This window comes from Sceloporus occidentalis, unplaced genomic scaffold (genome assembly GCF_023333645.1).
Source record: "Sceloporus occidentalis isolate IW3139 unplaced genomic scaffold, rSceOcc1.0.p SCAF_3, whole genome shotgun sequence".
NCBI classification, from domain to species: Eukaryota; Metazoa; Chordata; class Lepidosauria; order Squamata; family Phrynosomatidae; genus Sceloporus; species Sceloporus occidentalis.
In genome coordinates, this window is record NW_028316983.1 from 30,813,242 (window position 1) to 30,830,999 (window position 17,758).

A 17,758-nucleotide genomic window follows, 5' to 3' on the forward strand; every position below is an offset into this window, starting at 1 on the left:
TGGCTCAGGAAGGCCCAAAACATGCCTCAGTGTCTCCTAGAGAGAGGGTATCTGAGGGCAAGTACAAGAAAAATATTGTTTTAGTGGGTGCAGTTACAGTGTTGGGGTACAACCCCAAGGTTTGCTGGATGGCTAATGAACACTCCTCCTGTCTTCCACAGTTTCCTGCAATAGCGAGTTAGACTTATGCTTACATAAAGTTAATACTGTACGTTTTAATTATGTCACTAAACAGACACCTCTGTACTTTATCCACATACAGCTGTATGCTTGCACCAAAATACTGCAAGAGCCCTGACAGATCAAAGCAAGAGCCCATCAGTTTCCCCATCTACCTGGCTGTGTGCAGCTCGGTGGCACCCAGATACACCACTATGGCCAACCACTGGCCAGGGGGTGGAGCTGCATCTAGGTACTGTATAGTTGCTGCTCCACAGCTGGTGCAAAAGTTTTACACAAAGAGGTACTGTGAGTCATGAAAAGGATTCTGTCCTTGATCTTACCACTGGAATCAAGAGGATTCTTGTACTTGGGTACAAGCTGGGAATGAACAGAGGTACAGAGATTCTTACAAACATCTAAGCATTCTTACAACATATAGTGTGCAAATATGTACCATGTAATATACAAAAACCACTGGACATGAAGCTAATCATAAACATTCTTAAGTGTGTATGTTTGTAATACATGCATTCATGCACACATGCGTGGGTTTAGAGACTATTCCAAAGTCAATAAAATACCAGCTTCAATGGTGCTATGATTCTTGCCTGTCATGCCTTTTCTAAGTGTGCTTGTTCTTGATTTCTAAATTCTAAGTTAGAGCACAGGATGAGGAGTGGAGTGGCACATACTGATTTGAGACAACACTCCTGCCCACTCCCAGACCCTGACACGCAAGCTTTTCCAAGGTCTCATATGCTCACTCTTCCCCTGATGGTGTGCTCCAAATATTTGCTTATGTGTGCAATCTCTGTATGAGCTGTGCTAGTAAATATTGCTCTTAGGTTGTGCTATCTACACATAATGCTTCCTCTTGGCCTATTTGCTCAATTTCTGGGTTGTGTGGAAGTAGCTCCGAAAATACTAGTACTGTACTTCACTATATACTTCGCTTACTATAGGAGCCATTAACACAGTGAATGGTCTGGCAAATATTTCCCTATTTCTTCCACCCTGGCCATGGTTCACTCCCCATGCTTCCATCACAGCTTCCCCACTATCCCCTCTTAATATTATGATCTGATCAGACAAATGACTACTATTTCACAGACACGTTGGCTATTTCCTTCCCAACTTTAAATTAGCCTATGCTACACAGATAGGATTGGATCTCAGATCAAATGCTTCAGTTGGTAGGGGAGGGATGGGGTGGAAGAGGCTTTTAACAATTCCACTTGTCTTTTCTAATGGCCTGAAAATCTGTTCTGGAGACTGGGGCATCTTTGGGAAGTTGTGCAGGAGGTAAAAATACCACCTCTCACTTCCATATGTAGGAACCTCAGCCGGTTTTGCTGAAAAAATAAGGAGTCATCCTATTCATTTCATTTTTATCTTTTTGCTCAATCCTGGGATACAAGAAGCTTACTACATGGTTAAACAAGAGATATAACTGAAAACACAATTAAAGTGCAACATTACTATACAGTTAAACATATTTCCCAATTAAAACAACCACAAAATATATCAGGGGTGGGAAAGTATATATTCATGGGACCATAGCCACACATCTGTTGTTTACTGCAACATTTTAACCACTAACAGCACACAGTTTTAATTTTAAAAAAGGTCTTTTTCTTTTTCTTTTTAAAGATTGTAACACCATCATGGCAAAGGTTGCAGTGCCAAGGAAATGTACATATGCTCCTGGTTGTGTGTAGATTTACGACACTCTCAAACTAACTGCCCAGATAATAAATACCATGAGGAAGGGCTAACTATAAGTTGAAAACAGTAACACAATGAAGCAACAAGAATGTACAACAGAATGCTCTAATGGACAAAAAATAGTTAGGTAACATAACTTAAGTTTCTAACAAAGTTCATGAAAACACTTTGTTTCACAGAAAGTGAAACTGTAGTACACTAGAGCAAGTGAAGGCAGACTTGGATTTGCAGATGTAATTTTTTGGCTTTTTAAAATCCAAAATCCAACAACTGGAGCTAGATGCAAAATAAGGCACAGGACACATAACAAAATATCTACTGCACCTCATGGGATAATCTGCACATCTCAAAGCTGCTTTCATCTGCTCTAATGTTCTATAGTACAAATCTAGAGCCACTACAGATTAAGGGTACCAATATAAATTCTGAAATTAGAAATACACAAAGCTATGTATGAAGTCAACCAATGAAAACTTATATTAATATAATTAACTGAGGCAAGGATCACTAGGCTGAGAGATAAGCAAATAACCTAAGACCAACCATAAATCTCCCCAATCCTGATTTGAATCACTAACTGCTACAGCTGATTTCCCCTTTCAAAAAGCTATGGGAAATCCAATTTGCAATCTCCCCAACCTGTCCAGTTTGCCAACTGATTCCTTCTCCAAAGGAGTTTCTGGAAATGGTAAAAGGAGGGTAAAGATTTAACAGATTTCTTAGTACCCACTTGTAATTGTGCATTTCAAATTTGCTGTAAAATCCCACAAGCCTATGGTTGCCAGTTTGAATGTAAAACTATGGTTTGACCAACACAGGAGGAGGCAGAAAGGAAACTCAACTTGCTCCTGCCAACATGACATTATACATCTAAACCTGCTCAACAGCAGGAACAAGTGACCAAAGAGATTAGGTGAGCTGTTAAACCTATGGATAGATAGCTGCTAACTCCTCCCCATCCTGCAAGTTTAAGAAGTTACACAAATTTATTTAGAAGAGATTGCGAAGAAGTATCTAATAGTCCAGTTTCTTCTGTCTTTAGGTATGAGACCTTCAAACTGGCTGCATGAAAACATGACCAGCATTCTCTATGAATTCAAAATATATTATTCCATCTTAACAGGCTTTAGTTCAGCTCTACAATTGCACTAAGCTTGCAAGATTTACCTAACGTGACTTAAGTAAACAGAATGTGCTGTTTAGACAGGACTCTGTTGACAAAGCTGCAAATGCAAACCCTTACAGGCCAAAGCTGGCCTCTCTCTCTCCTCCCTCTCACTCTTCCCCCGCCAAATGGGTGTCACGTAACCACTTGGCAGCCCATGTGGTCCTGAGGGTGCCTCAGCCAAGATAAACCCTGTGCTTCCTAGGTTATTGGATTTTGAAGCCTACGCTTTGAAAAAATGCAGCTCTAGTCTTCCTGAATACACATTTCTCAAACGATCTGCAACTCTTGTGAGATGAGAGTAAAGTGGTAAGAGGTCACATCGTACAAGAGCAACAGAGGAGGAAAGCAGAAGTATCACTTCTTTCTAATCTTGTGACTGCTCAGATGCAAGGAAGTTCAAGGATTCCTCCTGTCAGCAGACACTCTGGTGAAGTTACAGTCATCACTACTTCAACCATATTAGGTATCCAATGCAGGGTCCTACTGTGTAAAAGGCCTCAAAAGTTACTAAGAAAGAAAGAGCATACATTTGAGATGCTGGCCTTTAAAAAGTGGAGCCCAATGTTGTGGGCCATGAAAGTCAGATTTTGAACACCTGGACTTGTTCTGCACTTGTGTGCTGCATTTCAAGTAGCATGTTTGAGAAGAGAACAAGTTAAGGATCTCTCATCTGCTTTATATAAACAAAACCATTTAAGTATGCACCCTCACCATGTCACCATCCACCAGATATTAAGCAATTACATGGAGTGCAGGGTGGGGAAAAGCACTGAAATGGGTTTTTTTTGTTTTGTTTTTTGTGGGGGTTTTTGTTTTTGTTTTGTTTGTTTTTTATTATGAATCACAGAATACCCAACTCAACACAGCCACTGGCTAGGAGATCCTGGTAGTGGAGTCTAAAATAATTTTTTCAAATGATCTAGGACAGGATGAAGGAAGTACGCTGACACACACTTCACTTAGTGGAAAGACAAGAAATCCATCTTACCCAGAGGCAGCTGGATTTGAGACCTTTGCAAGAATGATTGGTCAATGGGTGCAAGAATTCTATCTAAATTACAGAAGACTGAGGACATAATAGCAGCTTTGCTGGATCAGACCAAAGATTCATCTTGTCCAGTATCCTGTTTTCCTACAGCAGCTAGTCAGATGCCTTGGCGCCCACAAGCAAAAACCTTCTCTTGGGTGTTGTTCCCTGGCAGGGTCTATGCAGAGGTCTGAGGCCTCCCATCCTGGAAATGAGATATAACTCCCATGTCTAGTATCATTCTATCTACTTGTGGCCACAATATAAAATTCTCCCCAAGAGAAAATATGTTTTCCATCTCTATGCTCTATTATTTTGACTACCACCTTGAGGTATTCTGAACAATTTCCCAATGCCAAAATGGCTAGGTTTAATTGTTTATGTGTCTGGCCCGGTCATACTTAAAGTCAGATAAGCAAGAGATCAGGAAAGATTTTAGGCACAGTTTTGTCTTTATACCTGAAGGCAATCTAAGCTTGTTCATACAACTGAGCTCCTGTTATATACAGTATCTTGCACAAGTGTCTGTTCTACACATTTTAATCTAATCAGGAGGCCCAACAGATTAGTACAGCCGTCCTCATCTAGAGCAGATTAATATATAGCCACTGACTGTTACAGGCAATTCTCTTTGCCACAATCACACAAGTTAACATCTCCTCATGGCCCACACAAGGAAATGGGTGAAGTTTAAAGATCCAAATATTGTACCCTAACAGTGCAATAAATAATGCACTAAACACAGTGAGTAGCAAATAAAGCATCTTAACCAGCAGCATGTAATCAAGAATAAAATGAGATATAATTGTTTAAAGACATTGTAAAAAGCATTTTGAACTGGGGAAGAGGGCACTGTGGAGTGTTCATACCAAAGCCATAAAAATATTTTTAAGAAGAATTGAAGCTACTATACTGATTTTAAGAACATGTGTTCTAGCCTTCAGAGCTGCTGTCCACTTCAGCACAGACAGTCAGGATACTTAGAGGGTATTCTCAGGATTATCTAAGAGTAATGACAGGCTGATGTGGGAGTAATGGAAGAACCCCACTAAGGCTAACAGAGACAACAACTTGTATTTGCACACATGCACACACATACGTGATTGGCAGTACTTGTCAAAATGGCCACCAAAAGTGGCTAATGTAATTTGCATCTCTTCCTAAAGTCCTGGAAGTTTTTAATTTACCTAAACATTTCCAAGATTAATTGCTAAGAGTCATCTTATTCACTTATACTGCTGCATTACTGAATGTTACTCTTTTTGACCTGAACAGACAGGCCAAAATAAAGCTGCTTTGGGTAACTTTGGAGGTATGCAGTTTAAATGTTGTATGCGTCCTAAGAGGCCAGACACCGCACCAAAGCCACACTCCAGTCCTAAGGACTGGAACACAGCTTTGGCGCCGCTTCTAGCCTCTTAAGATGCATGTGTCATTTAAACAGCATACCTTCAAAGTGACCCAAAGCAGCTTTATTTTGGTCTGTCTGTTCAGGCCCTCTTGTTTTAGTTAGAATCAATAGCCAATAATAAAAATAGTATAGGCAAATTTCTCTAACATATCAAGAACTTTATGCCACTATACACACAATATTCATCCACAATATTGTCTTATGCCAATTTGTGTATGCACAGCTCTTTCCTGTCATTACATTCAGTAATGGAATCACAGTAACTTCAGAAATGTAATCACAATAAATTAATTATACTGGAAGGCTGGATGGGAGATGCTGACCAACAGCAAATACTCTCAGAACGGCTCAGGACATCTAGTGTGAAGAAAAATCGTACCCTGACCTAAAGTCACCATGTTAACATGCTTCAGCATATCACATGTTATATATGCCTCTTCTTCCTAGACTTATTTGCCTGCATAAAAGTAGCAACAGCAGCTAAACTTAAGGAGTCAGAATGTTAGTCATCCATAATATCAGTTGGGCAATCATAAAATGCTGATTAAGGAAAAGCAAAGTGACCATCTCAGCCTAAGACTTTTAAACAATACTTTTAATTAATGCTCAAGTTATCTCTTTCCCAAAGAAGAGCAGTTACCCCATGTCACACCTCATTCCACTCTACCACATGTGTCTGAGGAAGTAAGCTTAAGTGAAAGTTCATGCTTTCATGAAAGAACTTCTGTCTTTCAGTTAGTCTCAAAGGTGCTGCAAGATCCCCTTGCATACTGGTTTTCCAGAGTAACATGGCTATGTCTCTGAGCCGCTCTGAGTCCCAGTTCTGGGGAAAGAGTGGGATACTAATACTAATAATACTAATAATAAATTTTTCTCACATCACACCTGGTTAGCTACTTTGGAGTGAAGAATTAAAATGTCTCATATTTCATTGTACTGCAGAGTGGGGCAAAGGTAGACCCTGGAGCTGCAAATGGCTTCAACGCATTTTTTTTTGCCCCTTAACCATTCCAAACCCCTCATAACATCTTTTTTCTAATCAAAAAGAGTGAACTGCCTCTTTTGTAAGTCTTGAGGAGCAGCAAGTTACCCTTTTAATAGGTTGTAGGGACTCCACTGTGCAAAATCTATTATAAAAGTATACATGTATTTGAGAACCAGCAATTCTTGCTATTTCCAGATTTTTTAGTATTTCTGGCAGTCTCTGTGGCCCCTAGAAACAGAGAACTGGCTCCCAGCTCACCAGAGCTATCCATTCCTACTGTACTGGTAAATATGCATTCTCTCCATATTTTGTATCATTAGAGACATGGAATTGCAAATTTTTAATGTCCAATTTTTTATTGCATATGAGTAAAGCTGCACCATTAAGTAAGATATTGCATAGATATTTAATCTATGGTAAACAGGAATAGGAAGGTAAGAATACATAAAGGCACCAGATCCCATCTAATCTTGAAAGCTAAGCAGGGTCAGCCCTGATTAGAACTTGGATGGGAGATGGCCATCTAGCCGTAGGCTATATTCCAGTGGAAGGAACTGGCAAAACCACTCCTGATTATTCCTTTCCTAAGAAAAATTTATAAATCCATGGGGTCACCATAAGTCAACAGGCAACCTGAATGTACAGTCACACAAATAGGAAAAGAAAGCCACTGTAGTGTAGTGGTTTGAGTGCTGAACTAGAATTCCAAGAGACCAGGGTATGATTCACACTCAGTCATGGAAACCCACCTGGTGACCTTGGGCAAATAACACTTTTTTATTCTTAGAGGAAGGCAATGGTAAACCTCCTCTGAATACATCTTGTCAAGAAAATCTATTAAGTCAGAGTAGAAGGCACATTAACAACAAAAAACATGAACAACTGGCAAGCATTTTTTTTCTGATACCATCTAAAGTAGTCCTCCTTTCCCTCCCTCTCAACTCCCAAAGGTGATGGCATTAATTCCCTTGGATTTTACTATTTCAGAAGCAAGCAGCCTAGTTCTTCTGGTCTCCTAGAACACTTCAGCTTTTACTGAAACACTTCAGATCAATGTTTTTTCAGGTAGGGTACTTTCAGGCACCCAAATGTCTCATGTCCTCAAGTTATTTCATCCAGTTTCTCCTTATTTACCTCCTATGCCCCAAATGTTATCCTCTAACAATTTTGACACCACCTTTTCTATCAGTCCCCCATCTTTTTTTTTTTTTTTTTCTATAGGGAAGCTTTGGCCCTCTAGAAGTTTTGGTCCACAGCACCTGTCTTTTACCATAAGTCATGTTTGGTGGAGCTGATGCAAACAGTAGGCCAAAAAATTTGAAGGTTTCTTGCCTCTGGCTTAATTCAATCTTCACCCTGACCAAAACAAAACTCAAGCACTTGCATATCTCCCTCTATCAAGCTTCACTGTTTTCAATATTAAACAGTATAGAATGCAAGCTTTTTGGGACAGATACCTAACATTTTGCTTCTGTTGCTCTGTCATGCTCTATGCACACTGACAGTGCTATTTTATTTAGTATTTTATTAATAATTGGACACTATGGGGTTGAGATATGGGAGAAGAGTCTATCAGTCTAATTTCAGAATATACTGTACGTATTATTTTAGAGTATACAAACAAGGCCAGAAGTGACAGACAACAAGACTTAGCATCTTATTGGCTGGATGGCCAGAATGCAAAATGGGATAAAGCAGCTTGTGATCAATGCAGTAAAAGATCTGGTAACCTTTCATCTGCCATTTTTCCTCTTGCATATATTCATCTTCTTTGACTATAACCACAATTGCCATTCCAGTGAAAGATGAATCAGTGCCAGTTGCATGTGAAAAGTACATTCATTCACATGCTCAATGTAACTGCTGAATCAAAGAGATTTTTTTTCTTTCCACATTCTCAGAAGTTTGAGTCAAGCTTCAGAACTGCTACCATTACTAAGTATTCCTGGAAAAAGAGAGCACTGTGTGATCCTTAGCAATTTACAGGTTTACTAAGGGGAAATCTACCAAATGCACACTGTCCACTTGCAGACACAAATATATCTCCTTCCAATATTCCTGTACAGGTATTTCTTCTGTTCCACTGATCACATCCCTATATTTTGTCCTACACATTCCAAATGCTTCTGTCCTACATTATTCCTGTTCACAGTAGATCTGGACCTGCATATTATTATACCCAGCTTTGCTTATTTTACATTTTTATACTACCAAATTTACTAGTTACTGGCAACAGGTAACTAGCACCTACATCTAACTGTCCAATTGCTTGATGATGTTCAGACTCTACTAGTCCCCCACAAGTATACCAACAAATATTTATGCAACTCGTTATGAAACATCAAACCTAGGTACTTGCTTTTGACTTTAAAATACATTTGGGCCATTTGTAACATGAAGAAAATGTCATTTCATCACCTACATAATTTTGAACTAGCTTTCTGAACTGTGCAGTAATACCTTCAAGTTGGATGATAAACCTTAAGAACACAATAACTATGGCTACTTATTAGTGGGTAGGCTGCATGCCCCTGGCTTTGTTCAGAGAAGCTGAACTCTACCAGGCTTCCTCTCACCCATTTTAGGCCAAACCATTCAAAGTTTCTGCCTCCAAGGTTTGCTTTATTCCAAAGTCCACATAAGAAAGTAACATGTGAGGAACAACAAATGTTAATAGGTTGGGCTCACTCAGGAAAATTTACTTGCTACAATTCATAGTAATTCAAGAAATAAAGAGGTAAAGAAGCCTTAGGTTTTCTTGGGTACATCCTGACTGCATATAGTCTTTCCTAATCACTCACAATGTCTTCTTACTACAGTTTGTTGCTTTAGCCCAAATAGATTAGCCCTCCTCTTCCATGCCACAACGACTAGAAGAACTACAAACACGGTATGTATTCTTTGTCAGTTCCCATTACCAATGATTTTGCAGTGGTGCTTCCCTCCGCCCCCAGACACACACACCTCTGTGACATAAGTACAATGCTTGGCAGTAGTCTCCATCCCCAAGAGTAAGTTTCCACTAGCTCATCTTCCACTTCATGTAACAACTTGCCAAAAGTACCAAGCCACAGTAGTGTGTCATACTGTTTCCACATGCTTAATCTTTCCCAGCTTGGTTTGACATACAAGGCAAGGACAGCCAGATATAATCGGACTGAACCAGGGAGTTTTCCCTACACAGCAACCAGCCACTTTGGCTTAGGCTGCCATTCCAGCTGCCATTATGCTTTGCAAAAGCACAACTACACATGTAGACTCAGGAACTCTGAACATTTAATTTAAATTTAAGATGTGCCATAGCAGCACACACCATAAGTGATGACCATAAACAGCTGCACAGAGTTGGAAGAAACCACAAGAACCACCCAGTCCAACCCCTTGCCACACAGGAATACACACTCAAAACACTTCCAACATATGTCCATCCAGCCTCTGTTTAAAAGCCTCCAAAGAAGTAGACTCCACCATAGCGACTGCATGTTCCACTGTCAAACAGCTCTTACATCAAGAAATTCTTCCTAATATTTAGGTAGAAGCCCTTTTTCTGTAGAATCCATTGGTCCATTTCTTATTCTCTGGAGCAGCAGAAAACAAGCTTGTTCCATCCTCAATATGACATCCCTTCAAATCATTGAAGATGGCTATCATGACACCTCTTATCCTCCTTTTCTCCAAGTTAAACATACCAAGCATCCTAAGCTGTTCCTCATAGGGCATGCTTTCCAGATCTTTCACCATTTGGGTTGCTTCCTTTGGACACACTCCAACATGTCAATGCCCCTCTTGAATTGTGGTGCCCAGAACTGGACATAGCATTCTAGGTGAAGTGTGACCAAAACAGAAGAGAGTGGTACAGTGTGTCCTTTTTTTTTACGTGGGGATCCGTTCTGATCCAAAGCTGCGTATGGTGCATCCACGTATGACGCGGGCACACTGTACTATTACTTCCATCAATCTTGACAGTACAGTCCTATTGATACAGGACTAAAATCATATTGGGGTTTTTAGCTACCACATCACACTACTGACTAACTCATGCTTAGCTTGTGGTCTAGTAAGACTTCTAGATCCATTTTCCATATACTGCTGTCAATCCAGGTGTCTGTCACCCATTCTATATCTGTGCACTTCATTTTTTTTCTGCCTCGGTGTGGTACCTTTTCTCCCTGTTAAAACACATTTGGTTAGTTCTGGCCCAACTCTCTTATCTGTTATGGTAATTCTGAATTTTTATCCTGTGCCATCTTCAAATTTGATAGGCAAGTCCCCTGTTCCATCATCCAAGTTACTGATAAAGATGTTGAATAGCAGGGCCCAGGACAGGGACCTGGTCACTTCTCTCCAGAACGAAGAGGAGCCATTGCTGAGCACCCTTTGGATTCAGTCAATTAACCAATTACAAATCCACCAAGCAGTAGCATTGTCTAGCCCACCTTTTACTAGCTGTTTTGCAAGAATATCATGGGGGATCTTGTCAAAGGCTTTACTGAAATCAAGGCCTGTTACAGACTGCCAAAATAAAGCTGCTTCGGGTCTCTTTGGAGGTATGCTATTTAAATGATGCATGGGTCCTAAGAGTCTGGAGGTTGCGCCAAAGCCACACACCATTCCTAAGCACTGGAGTGCAGCTTTGGTGCAGCTTCTGGATTCTTAGGATGCATGCATCATTTAAACAGCATACCTCCAAAGAGACCCGAAGCAGCTTTATTTTGGCAGTCTGTAACAGGCCCAAGATACATTACATCCACATCTTTCCCCTCATCTATAAAGCTTGAAACTCTGTCAAATAAGAGATAAGATTAGTCTGGCATGACTTGGTTTTGAGAAACCCATCTTGATTTTTAGTGGTTATAGCATCCTTTTCTAACTGCTTACGGCTGTCTGTTTAATCATCTGCTCTTGAATCTTTCCTGGTATTGATGTCAAGCTGACTGCGTGGTAATTATTTCGGTCCTCTATCTATTCCTTTTTGAAGATGCATTTTATAAAAGCATCATATTCTTGATACCACAGTTGGATACACTAAGAATATGCTGCAGGACATGGCTTGTGCAATACAATCATTCAACTCCTTCCTCTCAGTTAGATTAGCTAATACAAAAACTGAGGTTTCTCGTCAGCCTTTTTTTTTTAAAGCAGTGGAGCCGATAATGAATAGAACGTTGACCAACACCACAATATTAATATTCTGAAACAATTTATCATACCTATGATGCTCTGCAATTTTGATATATACCCTCAAGCCTAACATGTCCTTAAAGGCATTAATCCTTAAAAAAACCCAGCAACCCCCCCCACCCAAACTTTCTTCCCCCAGCTATGAAAGAGAAAGGGTTTCACAGCCAAGTAGCCCACGGCATTAAAGAATGCCAGGAGATGGCTGCTAAGCTACAGCTTTTTCTCTTGTGTCTAAATGCAATGGATGCAATAAAGCAGACTCAAGGAATCAGTGGAAAGTTTCTAATACTTATGCAAACTCCACTGATTTAGTGTGCCTATTCTAGCTAGAACTTAACTGGAATTAGGCTTGGGTCTCTCTTGTCTAGACCTTAAAAATTCTGCATATCCCATCTAGTTCAAGGCATGGCTCACATGCACTGCTGATGGTGGAAGCTGGCCAGGAGAGAGGGTTCTGTGGGACTAGCCCCTTCCCTAGTGCATCACAACAATGTGTCCTAGCACTGTGGGCAAGGGTTGCACCAGAGACATCAGGTACAACATCTATAGCTTGAGGTCTGTATGCATACTGTTCAGTAAGCCCAGGATTTTTTTTAATGGACTAATTGGGCCATGTTTTCTCAACCTCACAATCTTGTGGACCCTTTTCTCAGATTTATCTACACTACCTGAAGTTTGTTCTCTTCCTCAAGAACAGATAGTTTATTTGCCACCATGGTTCTACTGCAAATCTCTATAAAGGTGTCCTAGTTGTAGCTTTTCCATAGATGTTTGGTTGGAAATTGAGGGACTAGATAGAATTTTGATATGACAGAAAGAAGCCTTTTTTATGTTTCTATGAGGAATATGGTCATTTACTCAAGGGATGTGGCTTGCAGTTCACTTAATTGCTTGTAATACATCCACAAGTTCAGTAATTTCAAACAATCATATTAACTTTATTCCAGGTTTTTCCCCCTGAGTGTTGAAGATACATCCAGTATTGTCGGATAATCCCATAATTAATTAAGAACAAAACTGGGTGTGGACCTAACACCAAGTTACAGTCCTTTAGCATTTTCAGCCATCTATTAAACATCTTGCCTGCCATGAGGGCTAGAAACTCTAGAAGTGAGGAGTTCAGGGTATCTTGATTCTAACTAGCAACCACTTGATAGACAGATAAAAGAAGAACCACAGAACCTTGGTCATTTACTGACTAAATTAGCTGTAGATACTTGGAGGAAAGTAATGACTTCATGAAGAACACCTGAATAGTATTTAAGGCCCATTCCTAGTCTTTCCAGAACAGGCAGTTATATCACATCAGCCAAATGAGGGCACACCTGAGCTTTGTCTGAACCTGTCCAAATCATATGGTAGAGACTGAAAATAAAGTTACATATTCAGGTTAACAATGATGATTTGATTGAGAGAGACAGGAGAGAAAACCAGGCAAGAGTAGAAAGAACAAGCCTGAGGGATTCATGGCTGCAGGACAGGACAAACCGGTTTGTTCATTAATAATGCTCCACCACTTTTCAAAACAATAAGGTCAGCCAGATACTTATATTTTGGGAAATTCTACTACTGTTTTAACACTGCATGAACACTGAGGAGGAAAGCCAAACTGGCATGTTACACTCAGGTTCCTTTGCTATTGCAACATAGGAGACTGATTTAATTCTCCATGGCAAGGCTTTATCTATGCACAGCAATAGAAACAACACTAAGACATGTTTAAAGTTATACTCCACCTTTTTACTTTCAGAGTGGCTTACAAAAATGGAATACCAGTACCTCAACATAAATAGGACAAGATTAAACAGTCTTCAATAGATGATAGAAGGTTGAGAGAAGGAGCCAAGAGCAGAAGACACCAAGTTAATCTGGGTATCGTAATTGAAAAAGACTACTTTGTACTACTATAGCAATTTCAGTTCGTATCTTATGAAATCATATATCTGAGCTAAATATATTGTAATGTATGACATTTTTAAAAATACTAAGTAGTTAACTCAAAGAAAGTATTTGACTATTTCAAAAGCTCCCACCTGCTACTAAATGTGCCTCCAAATGACTGGAGTGGTATGACTATACTGGCTACATGGGGCAACTTCAAGAAAAGATGTTCCTATGTAGTTGGTCACACCATCCACTTCAGGACAGCAAGTTAATAGGTCTTCTGCTAAAAAGCCTGAAGACAAAGAGATATGCTGATAACAAGCTCATCAACAGCACTCCCGACTGATGACAGAATTTCAGGAATGTCGAAGAGGATAGGACCAGTCCCTGATATAAGAGCTGCTGATAAAGGCTAGTTTCAAAATTATCCAGATTTCTAGAGATTTCCTCAGACTCATTCACTCAAGGCTATCAAATCAGGAATGTGCATCCCAAGGGGGTTTGTTTAATCATTAGTTAACTAGCTTCTGTCGCAATCTATGACAAGGGAACAATACAATATTGCTTCATAGAAAGAAGATGAGTTCATACATGCCACCATCAACAACAAGAAAGTTCATTCCGACACCATTTATCAATATATGAAGCATCAACCAAAAGCAACACACTAAGGGCAGTTCTCTTCCCTGTTGACTACTCTCATCCACATCCAAATACAATCAGGTAAGAGCAACCTCAGCTATGAGAAGGACTGGCAAGAAGAGAACATGGGCAGAGGTGAAACAAACCAGAGAGGATGAGTTAAATGTCACACCTTACCACCACCACATACTCCCTTTTTTAACAAATTACCAAGTCAAGAAGGGCACAGAAAGTTCTTATTACAACTTCTGGAACATCAAAACATCCTCCCTGGGGCAGGCTACTGAGGATCCTAATTCTACCAGCATTACAGTATTCCTTTATCCTCCATGTGCTTTCTCAACTTTTCCCCTTCCTACTGGCACCTCAGACCCTGCTGCCAGTATATTAAAAAAAAATCATAAGCCACTCTCTCACCCGCACCCCTGGCTTCCCACAATTGACAACTGTCACCTTCAAGTCCTTTCTGGCTTATAGTGTACCTATCATGGGGATTTCTTGCCAATATTTGTTCAGAGGGGTGGTTTCTTTTTGCCTTCCTCTGAGGCTGAGAGAGTGTGACTTGTCTTTGAACCCTGGCCTCCCAGGGTCCTAGTCCAACACTCAAAGTGCCACACCACACCAGCTCTCTTAGAGCAACAATACCCCATGCCAAACAGTCTTTCTTGGCATGTAGATCAACAACACGGGCAAAGAAAAACTGTTTGGCATGGTCAAAGGTCAGCAAGGCAAAAGGGTGTTTACCACTGAAATAACTACCTGTACAAACAACTCAAAGGTGTATGAGGAAAGGGGGGGAGGAAGAGGTGGAGCTGAAGGGCAAAGGACTTCCAGGGATTCCTGTTCTCAGAGAGGCAGAATTCAGAAATATGTTAGTCTGTGTTAATGTGGAAAATCAGTATGCAAAGGGATATTGTAGCTCCTTTGAGGTGAGCTGCAACAAAGTAGCTGGTAGCATAGGTTTTTGCAGGCTTGAGCCTGCTTGAGCTCCGTATGCATCTGAGGAAGCCGCCTCAAGTTTATGAAAGCTGGTCTACCATCTTCTTTCTTGAAGTTAGGCTCAAGTCTACCAAATCTTATGCTCCTAGCTTCTTTCTTTCATTTAGGCTCAGGTCTGTCCAAAGCTCATGCTCCCAGCTTCTTTCTTTCAGTTAGGCTCATTTCTACCAAAACTCATGCTCCCTTTCACTTGGGCTCAAGACTACAAAAGCTCATGCTCCCAGCTTCTTTCTTTCAACGAATCTCCGAGGGGCTGCAAGTTCCCTTTGCTGACACACACGGTCCTCCAGAGAACAAGAGAGGGAACTTGATCCTGAGCCAGCCCTCAACCCCAGCCTTACAGGAAAAGCCCTGGAATTGGAACGTGCCAGAGCCCTGGGGATTTCACTTCAAGCGCAATGCCCCGTGACGTTCGGGAATTGCAACAGAGCCAGGCTTTGGGAGGTCAGCGGTTACTCATTCCACAGCTATGAGCTGGAGGAAGTGCTGCTGCTCCAGAAGGCAGCAGCAGCGGCAGCAGCAACCCACAGCCCTCGCTCGGGATGCCAAAGGCGCTGCTGGTGTTGGGGCAGGGCTTTGGGGAGGCCAGAGGGGCCCTTGCTATCTCCCCTGGGGTTGGGCTCAAAGAGTCCCCAGGGAGGCCCAAAATCTGTGGATGCTCAGGTCCCATCCACACTGTAGAGATAACCCGGTTTGGCAGCACTTTAACTCTTTGTCTGACTCTTTGCTATGGAATTCTGGGAGTTGGAGTTTGTTGTGGGCCCAGAGCGGAGCTCCGCTCCGACTCCCAGAATTCCATAGCCTTGAGCCAGAAAAAGAGTTAAAGTCTTACCAAACTGGGTTATCTCTCCAGTGTGGATGCAGCCAGGAAGGCGAATTCCAACTCCATTTCCTTGCCTCCCTCAGCTTGGGCGGGAAAAATTAATAATAACAATAATAATCCTCGCTCCCCCAAGTTCTCGGGGGGGGGGGAAGAGGGCAACAGTTACAGAGAAGTTACACTGGGTTGTACAAAGTTACAAAGAGGAGGAGGACAAGAGGTTGTTTCTCCCCCGCCTTCCTTCCCCTCAATGCCCTGAAAGAGAGTCCCTTTTCCCTCAGGACTGTTGCTCTCCCTGCTTGTGTGTGTGTGTGTGTGTGTGTATGTGTGTATACGTGTGTGTGTGTGTGTGCAAATATTCCCGGTAGCTCTTGTTCCTGTTGGCCTGGCCCTCTCTTGCAGCACAAGCCCATGAAAGTGCAAAAGGACCGTGTGAGGAACCCCATTAAGATGCCTACGTACTGAGGGCTCCCCAGGCATTTCCCCCCAAAAGCAGCTGCCAGGGAAGCAGGCAGGCAAATCCCCAAAATGGGGGTTCCCTTTTTAGGGGAGCCCAAGCCTCCTCCTTTCCCCAAAGCCAAGGAACCCAAGAAGGGAAGCCACTGTTTCCCCCAATCCTGTCCTGAGGGAAGGGGGAAGGCAGGGGAGGGGACCCAGGGCAAGGCGAAGAGGCTCCCCCTGACCCTTCCGTGCCTCCTCCTCCTTCCCCCCATTTCCCTCCCGAGGCTGGGACCCACTACTCACCGACTCCGAAGCGACGCCCGAGGCGAGGAGGACGAGAAGGAGCCAGAAGGAGGGCTGCATGGCGACTTTGGGGAGAGCTGGGGATTGCGCACCAGGAGCACCGGCTGGAGAGAGAGTTTCTCCCGCTGGAGGCGCCCAGGCTTCTTATAGAGAGGCCTGGCCCTTGGAAGAAGGAGAAGAAGAGGAGGAGGAGGAGGGGAAAGAGAAAGAGGAGGGAGGGAGGGAGGCCGGCCGCCACCCTTTCGCTTCCCAAAGAGAGGAGGCCCCGGCCCTTCCTTCCTCGCCACCGCCCTCTAGCTGGCCAAGGAGGGCCCTGGTGGCCAAGGCCTTGGGAGCACAGCTTAGCATGCCTTTAGTAGTAGTAGTAGTAGTATTTAGAATGGAATAGGATAGACATGTTATTTGTACCCCGCCTCTCCCGCAGGACCAAGGCGGCTTGCAACACGACACAAGAAGACCCCAAAACAGTCAAATGCAGCAATAAAAATAAGAGGGAATGAAATGCAACAACCCATGAAAAGCCGTTATCCCCCCCACTCCAGCTACAACCCAGAATTCACAAACCATAACAAAATAGATATTGTTCAAAAAGGACGTTGAGAAGCTGGATCATGTCCAAAGGAGGGCAACCAAAATGGTGAAGGGTCTGGAAACCATGCCTTATATGAGGAGAGACTGAGGGAGCTGGGGATGTTTAGCCTGGTGGCCAGGTGAGTTACTCAGGAAAGGCCTGTTAGAAGAGATCCATCTTGACAGCCTTTTTAAAGCTGTCAAGGTTGGTAATGTTCTGGATCTCCTCCGACTGGCCATTCCATAGTTTGGGAGCTGCAGATGAAAAGGCCCTCTGGGTGACCGCTGCCAATCTTGTCTTTATTGGTTGTAGTAGGTTCTTCCCAGAGGACCTAAGTGCATGGGGTGGATTGTAAGGAAGAAGGCGATCCCACAAATAGGTTGGACCCAAGCTCTGAAGGGCTTTAAAAGTCATCACCAACACCTTGTACTGTGCCCAG

At 42.2% G+C, this 17,758-nt stretch overlaps 1 protein-coding gene and 1 long non-coding RNA gene across 2 annotated transcripts in view; one reads left to right on the forward strand and one right to left on the reverse strand.

The window, feature by feature from the left end:
* Nucleotides 1–358, forward strand: part of LOC149315723 (uncharacterized) — an 80,032-nt gene extending 79,674 nt beyond the window's left edge. Inside the window, exon 3 of the long non-coding RNA XR_016280391.1 lies at nt 263–358. This is a non-coding gene — a long non-coding RNA (uncharacterized LOC149315723). The remainder of the gene's footprint in view (nt 1–262) is intronic.
* Nucleotides 1–16,951, reverse strand: part of SDC4 (syndecan 4) — a 31,178-nt gene extending 14,227 nt beyond the window's left edge. The window contains exon 1 of the mRNA XM_089513952.1: nt 16,749–16,951. Coding sequence (XP_089370078.1) covers nt 16,749–16,808 — 60 coding nt within the window. The 5' untranslated portion in view covers nt 16,809–16,951. The remainder of the gene's footprint in view (nt 1–16,748) is intronic.
* Nucleotides 16,952–17,758: the final 807 nt, after the last annotated feature.